The sequence below is a fragment of the Nematolebias whitei genome, chromosome 23 (assembly GCF_014905685.2).
Source record: "Nematolebias whitei isolate Nwh7 chromosome 23, NemWhi1, whole genome shotgun sequence".
NCBI lineage: Eukaryota > Metazoa > Chordata > Actinopteri > Cyprinodontiformes > Rivulidae > Nematolebias > Nematolebias whitei.
Genome location: NC_056520.1, coordinates 13,327,806 through 13,337,805, shown reverse-complemented (window position 1 = coordinate 13,337,805; position 10,000 = coordinate 13,327,806). Strand labels below are relative to the sequence as shown.

At 38.4% G+C, this 10,000-nt stretch overlaps 1 protein-coding gene across 1 annotated transcript in view; it reads right to left on the bottom strand.

Moving 5' to 3' along the window:
• Window positions 1–4,254, bottom strand: part of LOC119428915 (kalirin) — a 24,163-nt gene extending 19,909 nt beyond the window's left edge. The window contains exons 1-6 of the mRNA XM_037696615.1: window positions 4,159–4,254; window positions 3,958–4,068; window positions 3,730–3,800; window positions 3,594–3,660; window positions 3,412–3,515; window positions 3,259–3,328 (exon numbers count right to left, since the gene is read on the bottom strand). Coding sequence (XP_037552543.1) covers window positions 3,259–3,328; window positions 3,412–3,515; window positions 3,594–3,660; window positions 3,730–3,800; window positions 3,958–4,068; window positions 4,159–4,176 — 441 coding nt within the window. The 5' untranslated portion in view covers window positions 4,177–4,254. The remainder of the gene's footprint in view (window positions 1–3,258; window positions 3,329–3,411; window positions 3,516–3,593; window positions 3,661–3,729; window positions 3,801–3,957; window positions 4,069–4,158) is intronic.
• Between the last annotated feature and the right edge of the window lie 5,746 nt (window positions 4,255–10,000).

The following is a 10,000-nucleotide window of genomic DNA, read 5'->3' as shown; positions in this document are numbered from 1 at the left end:
CCGGATACACAGTACCAACGTCTAAATACTGAGGAATAATATGAAGTTGGTGCTTCTGTAAAGCCAGCATTGGTAAGAGTCCTGAGTCAAGACCAACAACTCCTGAAAAAGGTCCCGTCTTCAAATCTCAAATCAAGTTCCAAGGCAGCACTTGGTTAGATCTAAAGTCAGGACCTAGGTCAAGACCATCAAATTAGACCAAAAGGTCCAACATAAAGTCCAAAAGTAAGGTCCAAGACAAGAATAATGAATCCCAGGATATCTGAGGTAAAATAAGTTTTGGAACCAACAACAAAGTCCCAGATTAGGTCCTGTAAAAAAAGTCCACAAAACAAGTTCTTTATGAAGTTCAAAACAAGTAACAAGTTGAGTCTTAACGTAACTGAAAGTCACAAAAAGCCGATGTCAAGAATATTTACTGAAGCCAGGCTCTTCAGTAGGTTCGGTATATACTGTCACGACCACAGTAACATCCCCGAACCAAGTTCTAAAACAAAATCAGTAGATCTAAAGTGTAATAATTAAAGTGGCAAGTGGAGACCAACAAGGTCTGAGTCCATTTCAAGTCTTCAGTTACAAAAACCTGTTTTCAAAGCCCAGCTCTCTAAATCAACTTTTAACTCCCAAAGTTCCAAATTCAGACCAATAGCTACTCAACTCCAAAGTCTAGACCAACAAGTTTAAAACTGAGACCAATAAGGCCCAACTTGGATCCCATATCAAGTCTTAAGAACCCATCAACAAGTCCCACATCAAGACCTGTCGACTCACAAAATAATCTTCCATTCAAGTATAAAAATGTCTGAAATGTAGCTCCAGTAGGACCAGATTCAAGACCAACAAGTCCCGTGTCATCTTTATGTCAAGACTGATTAATCTTTCATTCAAGCACTGAACAAACGCATCAGGAATTAACAAGAATAAATAAAAATCAAGTCTAGGATCAAGAACAAAGTAAGGAACCATCAAGTCCCAATTAAAATCTGGATTGAAATTCCAAGTACGCTTCTGAAGTCATGATACTTCATGATATCACGCTTCTGTTTGGAATCAGTCAAACCTCCAGTGCACGACTACAACTGGTCCAAAATGTTGCTGCCCATTTTAAAGAGAGCACATTACACCAGTTTTGGCCTCCCTGCACTGACTCCCAGTTCGCTTTCGAATTCAGCTCAAAATCCTTTTGTACGTTTTTAAATCACTGAACAGTTCTGCCCCCTCTTATCTCACTGATCTGCTGCAGCCATATGTGCCACAACCCCCACAGAGGTCAGTGAATCCGATGCTTCTTTCGGTTCCAGGAACCCGTCGTAAGCTCAGAGATGACGGGGCCTTTTCTGTTGCAGTTCCAAGACTGTGAAATGAGACCACTACATGTCAGGCAGGCTCCCTCTCTTACTGTTTTTAAGTCTCGATTAAAAACCCACTTTTATTCCCTGGCTTTTGACACAGTGTGATTTGTTTTTAACCTGTCTGTATTCTACAAAGTTAGCTATTTAGTTATCGTCTTCCATTCGTCTCTACACTGCCTGACCAAAAAAAGTCGCCACCTGGATTTAACTAAGCAAATAGGTATGAGCGTCCTATTGGATAATTACTGCATGGGCGATTATCTTTCAGCTGGCAACAAGTTATTTAACCCCAACTGGTGCAATGAGTTGCTTCTCATTTCTTAAACAACCATGTTGAAAGACGCATCGTGTGGTTGTGGAAAAGATGTCAGTCTGTTTGAGAAGGGTCAAATCATTGGTATCAAGCAGAGAAAACATCTAAGGAGATTGCAGAAACTACTAAAGTTGGGTTAAAGACTGTCCAACGCATAATTAAAAACTAGAAGGACAGTGGGGACTCATCGTCTTCGAGGAAGAAATGTGGACGGAAAAAAATCCTGAACGATCCTGAACGGCGATCACTTAAACGTTTTGTGAAATCAAATGGAAGAAAAACAACAGTAGCACTCAGGGCTATGTTTAACAGTAAAAGTAAGAGAATTTCCACATGCACAATGTGAAGGGAACTCAAGGGATTAGGACCGAACAGCTGTGTAGCCTTAAGAAAACCACTAATCAATGAGGCTAACCGGAAAAAAGGATTCAATTTGCTAGGGAGCATAAAGATTGGACTCTGGAGCAATGGAAGAAGGTCATGTGGTCTGATGAGTCCAGATTTACCCTGTTCCAGAGTGATGGGTGCATCAGGGTAAGAAGAGAGGCAGGTGAAGTGATGCAACCCATCATGCCTAGTGCCTACTGTACAAGCCTGTGGGGGCAGTGCTATGATCTGGGGTTGCTGCAGTTGGTCAGGTCTAGGTTCAGCAACAGTATGTGCTCAAAGAATGAGGTCAGCTGACTACATGAATATACTGAATGACCAGATTATTCCATCAATGGATATTTTTCTTCCCTGATGGCAAGGGCATATTCCAAGATGACAATGCCAGGATTCATCGGGCTCGAATTGTGAAAGAGTGGTTCTGGGAGCATGAGACATCATTTTCACACATGGATTGGCCACCACAGAGTCCAGACCTTAACCCCATTGAGAATCTTAGGCACAGTGGTCAGAATCTGCCATCATCAATGCAAGATCTTGGTGAAAAATTTATGCAACACTGGATGGAAATAGATCATGCGACATTGCAGAAGCTTATTAAAACAATACCACAGAGAATGCATGCCGTAATCAAAGCTATAGGCGGTCCAACGAAAAATTAGTGTGTGACCTTTTTTTTTGGTGGCGACTCTCTTTTGGGCCAGGCAGTGTATATTTTTATTTTACTTTATTTTATGTTTTACTGTGTGCTTTGCTTGTTATTTCTACTGTCCAGCCCTTTGGTTTCTATAAATAAAGTGGTATGATATGATATGGTATGATATGGTATGATGGCCAAGGTTTAGTTCAAAGTCAAGCTCAGAGTCAAGCCCCAAACTGAGGCTAAGATGAGACCACAAAGTTCAAGACTGGAAAATCCTTAAGAAAGAGCAAAACATTTAATTAATCAAGATCATTACGCTCTAAGTCTATCATCAAGTGAAGACCAGAAAGTTCAGCGTCAGGACAAAATCTCAATTGAAGTCTTGCAATAAGACCAGAATGTTCATACTCAAAGTCCCTGTCGGTTCCTACAAGTTTTAAGATCTAGAATGATGTAGACCACCTAATCCACATTTATTGAGACTGAAGTCCCAGTTTCACCCTGTAAACTCTGTCCTTACTGAGTCACTGTGCCCCTGTATGGTGTTTGCCTGTAGAACTCACATGTCTGATGAAGAGGTCGGCCAACAGGTCATGGTTCTGGACACAGCGCTCCAACTCCACCAAGAAGAAGCTGCAGCACAAACAAACAGTGAACAGGACGGTGTTTTCATATTAAAGCGTGTTTGAGTGGTTTTATGTGTTCGAATAACGTACTCGCGGTGCCAGTCGTAGATCTGCTGGATGTTACCGAAGACGATTTTATCTTTTCCTCTCATGTCCTCTGGAATCCCTCGGACCTCCAGCCTAGACATGAAGCCCTGAGAGACGAGAACCGTTTTGTAGGTGAGTAAATGTCTCTTTGGGGGTGTTTAATAAAATTAGGGTATTTAAATCACCTCAGCTATCACTCCCAGGTCTTTCACGTAGTCCTTCTCTGACTGGATCATCTCGTTAACGACAAACCTGCAGAGAATCACAGATTATGTTCAGTTCATGTTTGGGTTATTCTAATAATCTTTGTGCTTGTCTTACATTCGTCCCCTCAGGGCTTTGTTTCTCTGTTCAGTGTCCGACTCATTCGACCCCTGATCTGAATCTAGAGCCTGTAGAGGCACAAACGAAAAAGATGACATTAAAGTGTGATTTATTCTCAACCAAGAAGCATCTCAGACCATCTGACCGTTTCACTTGTTGCACGGATAAGAAATGGGCCATAAAAAGTCCAAATATATATATATATAATAGAGTTAAACTTGTTACCTCTGGGTTATTGGGGTCTTTGATAATCTGCATTGGAGGTGGTAGAGGGGTGTGGCTTTCCTCCTCAGGCTCCTCCTCCCCTCCACTCTGCGCCGCCTCCTCCTTCCTTGCCTTCTGCAGAAACGGACAATTATTTGTCTTGTTTGATTTTAGTATTTTGTGCACCTCTGGGGTTTTGTGTTCACACTTGTGTTTATATACCGCTTGTGAGTTGCCCATAAGGGGCGTGGCCAACTCTGATTTGTTTTCCCTCCTCCTGGTCCTGATTGGAGGCTTTTTCTGTCCGTCAGCTTTTCCTTGACTGAGTCTTCGAACAGGACTGGTCAACCAGCGCTGGAACAAACAATTACACTGCAAATTAAATACCAGTTGAGAAGCACCAGTACTCCGTGAGGCACTTCTAAAAGCAGAAAACATACTAATTACCACTAATGAAGTATTAACAAATACTAATTTTATGTTTCTTAAGCATATTTCACCTTCAGGGTGTTTCCAGTCCCAGAGCCTGTGCGTTTTGGTCCTGGAGACCCCACAGCGCCCCCTGGCGCTCCGCCCACTCCATACGCGCCGGGAGAGGTGGCATCTGATAAAACAGGAAGAGGTCAGTGATGACGGTTGTTCCTGAATATGATGAGTGATGAGATATCTTACTTTGACTGTTGGTTTGATTCTGGAGTCCTGAACTCTCAGAGCCGTACAGGCTGGGCTCTGCAGACACACAGAGGAACACAGACGGTTATTGTTCATATTAAATATATACGGATATATATATATACAACTAGAAACATGATGGGGAATTTTCATTCAACCTTTTATTTATACAGGTTAGTCTCACTGAGCCTCGAGGACTCATTTACAAGCGAGACCTGATTTTAACAAAGAGTGCATGACAACAGTAGACACTCATAAAAACAGCGTATGAATTGAAAAATAAATGTAAGAAAATTATATAAATAAACAAAACAAAAACGGCTACATTATAAAAAACAGTATACAAAAGAATTAAAAAAAAAAAGCTGAATTGCAAGCAGAATAAAAAGAGGACCACTGAGGAAACGCTAAATAAAAAACAATTTTTAAAGATTAAAATTGCCTGAAATGAATATATTTAGCTAAAAAAATTTAAATAAATTCCCTGAAACCAAAAACACTAGAATAAAGTTGTTAATCATCAGCTGTCTGTATGAGGCTTGAGTTGTGAAAATGAAAGTTCTGATGTTTAGGTGTTTTCATCTCCTTTCAGAATCGAGTACAAACTGTTCAGTAAGATTTATTTTTGGTATTTCGTAGATTATTATTGAATAATTTAACGTTTCCCCATTTCTATCTAAAAGTATTCTGAAAAGGATAAGAGGCCGCGCTCTCAAAGAGCAGCAGCTACGTGCACTCCGCCCATCTTTACATGTGTACAGACATATTCTAGCTGTATCTCGGTACAATGATAATAAAGCTCATTCTGATTCTGATTTAGGGCAGCACGGTGGCTCAGCTGGTAGAGCTGCTGCCTCTCAGCAAGCAGGTCATCCTGGTTCAAATCCCAGCCGGGGGCCTTTCTGTGTGCAGTTTGCATGTTCTCTCTGTGCATGCATGGGTTTTCTCCGAATATTCCGGTTTCCTCCCACAGACCAAAAACATGCATGTTAGGCTGATTGGTAACTCTAAATTATCTCTAGGTGTGAGTGAGAGAGTGAATGGTTGTTTGTCTCTATGTCCCTGTGATGGACCTGTCCAGGTGTACCCCGCCTCTCGCACAGCGATGGCTGGACATGGCGAACCCCAAGACCCAAAAAGTTAGACGCAGGTAAAGATAATGGATGGATGGGATTTAACTTCAGTTGCACAAATACAAATATGTGTAGTATGTTGTGATAACAGAAAGTTGTTGGTATGAAATTGTCGCAGAACTCTATAAATGAGTGGTCCTCAAACTGTGATCCCCAGACCCTCGGGGGTACGCGAGCAAGTGATTGGAGGTCCGTAAAAATTTTTTTGTTTTTACACACACACACACACACACATATATATATATATATATATATATATATATATATATATATATATTATATATATATAATATATTATATATATATAATATATTTTTACAAGCAAGTAGATGTTTAACATCCCTATAAAATACACCAAAATTCAGGAAATCGCATTTATTTTATTCAAAATTTTCTGGGGGAGGACCCCTCCTCGTCAGCCCGCCCACTATTTGTGTTCCGGCATTAATCTGTTTACAAATTAAGCCCTGTTGCTTGGTATGACTACTGCTGTTATGATTCTGTTCAGTTTTGTGTAAAGAGTTTTCTGTAATAATTTGAAGACATGGTAATAAATTTATTATGTTCATTATGTGAATAGGTAAAGTTTTAAATTGGTTTCTGATACAGTTGATTTTCTCAAAGTTGTAATCTTTGGAAGATGAAATTAAAAATGTTTTTAATTAAGTGTGTCTTGAATGAAAATACCCCATGTTTAAAAACATAAAAAATGTATTAACACTATTTAAGAACAGGTCTTAAGTATTTGTTACACAAATATTTCCATTGCATTAAAGAGACCAATTGAAGAAAATAATTTAATAAACATGAGGGTTATGAGGGGGTACCTGAAACTTTTTCTCCCCTGTAAGGGGTCCCTGAACTCAAAAAGTTTGAGAACCCCTGAAATAATCAGAATTACTGATAATTGGCGTTTACTCGTGGACATTTAAAGGAGTTACAAGCTAAATAAAACTCATTGTAGAAGACGGAAGAGTAAATTTTGCCAATATGTGGGCACAGCCGTATTAAATGAGAAAAGTCAATGATAAGCATTTTGAATCAGGACCTTTTTCATTCTTTATAGTTTGTTTTCTTCAGACTCCAGTTCTATCAGCAAACATTTCTCCAAAACACCTTTTTCTTGAGCTGGTAATTAAATGACGTATTTTTCGGACTATAAGGCACACTTAAAATCATTTAATTTTCTCAAAAATTGACAGTGAGCCTTATAATCCGGTATGCCTTATAGTCCGAAAAATACGGTAAGCCTAAATGATAATAGCATTTAAACCGTATCCTACTTTGTCTTATAATTAGAAAAGCCTGGCAGATTGCTTACATATTAATAAAAGAGTGAATTTCACCACAGGGTTAAAATTTTACCTTTTATCCGTAAAGTGAATAAGATTTACCAGCAGGTGGTGACTTTATTTTCTTCAAGTTTTCTGAATGCTTCAGTTTCAGTTTTAAACGAGTTGTGAAAATGCTGAATCACTTGTGTTCTGTTTGATTTTAACAAGCAAACCTACTTGAAAATATTGATATAGATCCTGTTGAGACAGAAAACAGTTTTACAATTCATTATTCCATTGATCATGTGACGTTCAGAAAGTCTGAAAGTTGAAGCGTCGCTGCACATTTTAAACTGTTTTCCTCAGTAAAACATGAAAATCCACACCGCATTTTTCTGTTTCCTTCCATCCAGAAAAATAAAACCGGTTTGTTCCGTTCACACACGTTTGAATTCTTGAATTATTTAGAAACTGTTTTCTGTAACGCCGAAGAAACATTTAAACCAAAATGTCCCACGGTCAACTCATTCTGTCACTCATTAACCATCATGCTCTCGTTTCTCCTCTCACTTCGTGTCTCTTAGAGGAAACCCACCTTGCTCGTCCTCTCCCACAATCCACCCCCAAATGCCTGAACAATCCCAGCATGCACCTCTCCCTCGCCGCATGCTTATACATCAGTCCACTCGGAGAAAAATCAGAAATGAAGACAGACGCAGCAAAACATGCACACACGCACGCAGACGTTTCTGTGTTTGCAGCTAAAAGACACTATACAATAGGCTGAAGTATGTGGGTGGAGCTACACAAACAGGGGTGGAGCTAAACAAAAGGGGTGTGGTCTGTATGTTGTTTAATAACGTAATTATAAATACATTTTTCTATAGAAAAAAATTATAACTTACTGGCCATATACATTTTTTGTAATAAAAAATATTAAAATTGTTCCAAGATTACATAAAATTTTGTAATATATTTAAAGAAAAAAGATAAACATAAACGAAATTAAAACAAAACGTTGTTACTGTGAAAATGAAACCATGAAGTAAAAAAAAATTTCAGAAAAATAACACTTTTTTTCTAAAACCAAAATATTTTACATCATAAAAAAAGTTTTGATCAATATTTTTTTGTAAAAAAATGTATGTTACATAAATAATACATAATAATACATATATATACACCTCACTATATATTACTATATACATATAATACATAATGCATTTGAAGACTAACTGAAAAAAAATATTTATACAGTATATATTGTAAAAAAAAAAAAAGAAAGTATATACTTAGATATATGGACTTCTAAAAGGATCTGCTAACTTAAGATGAACTTTGGTTTTTAACAGGTAAAACTAAAATAAAGCAATAAAACAAACTAGTTTAAGAAAAACACAACACTAAGACAACAGATATATTTTTAAACTGCTGCTCCCTTTGTTTAAAGGAGACAACACACACACACACACACACACACACACACACAACACAACACAGGATGTTGAACTGCAGGTTCCTACGAAACTCCTTCAGGTCAATGTTTAACCCTGAAACCATGCCACCTCTGGACCGTGAATTGGTGTGTGTGCGTGTGTGGGTGTGTGTGTGTGTATGTGTGTGGGGAAACATCTTGTCCAACCAGATCACACAAGAAGTCTGTGACATAATTATCTGCAGTCTGGGTTTGTCTTGTAGCAGCAGTAAAACTAAATGTGTTGAATTCTGATGCTCATAAACTTCAGCTGATATAAAACCCAGGCTTGTTGTTGTTGTGGTTTTCCTTTTTCTTTAGCGCCATAAACCAAAGCTGGTTGTGTTTGAAAGACAGGAGGCATTTTCATTTAATCCAACCTCATTTCATGTGTGAAGCAAAAAGCTGAGCTAAAGGAACATTTTAGGGAATATGCAGTATTTTTATTTGTGTATTTTTAAAGACTTTTGTTGACTAAGTCCTGGGTCAGTATTTACCAGTAGGGCTGGACGATATGGACCAAATTAATATCTCAAGATTTTTAAGATAAATCGCGATATACGATATATATCTCAATTTTTTTTTCTTTCCAGAAAGTAATAACAAAAATATATTTATGAGTGAAAGCTTTGTCCCAGTTGTCACACAGGCACATTTATTAACAAACTGTGGTAACTGTACAAAATAAATATCTAAAAAATAAACTATTTACATAGATTAAATAATAATCCTATTCAGCTGCGCCACCTTCACGATGTGAGTAAGCGTGTGTGAAGCAGCACGTGAGGGGCTGTGTTTGTATTCAGTGAGGGAGGAGGGGCTGCGTGACGTTGGCGGCGCAGATGGGAGAAAAAGAACTACCGTACACAAATTTTCAAATCTAATAATACTCAATGGTTGCAATAGAGCCATTTTAATCATCGTCAATTGGAAAACTCGCGATACATCGAGTATATTCGATACATCGTCCAGCCCTATTTACCGGTACAAGATATTATATATACAGGTCCTTCTCAAAAAATTTGCATATTGTGATAAAGGTCATTATTTTCCATAATGTAATGATACAAATGAAACTTTCATATATTTCAGATTCATTGCACACCAACTGAAATATTTCAGGTCTTTAATTGTTTTAATACTGATGATTATGGAATACAGCTCATGAAAACCCAAAATGCCTGTCCCAAAAAATTAGCATATCATGAAAAGGTTCTCTAAACAAGCTATTAACCTAACCATCTGAATCAACGATGTAACTCTAAACACCTGCAAAAGATTCCTGAGGCTTTTAAAAACTCCCAGCCTTGTTCATTACTCAAAACCGCAATCATGGGTAAGACTGCCGACCTGACTGCTGTCCAGAAGGCCATCATTGACACCCTCAAGCAAGAGGGTAAGACACAGAAAGAAATTGCTGAACGAACAGGCTGTTCCCAGAGTGCTGTATCAAGGCACCTCAGTGGGAAGTCTGTGGGAAGGGAAAAGTGTGGCAGAAAACGCTGCACAAC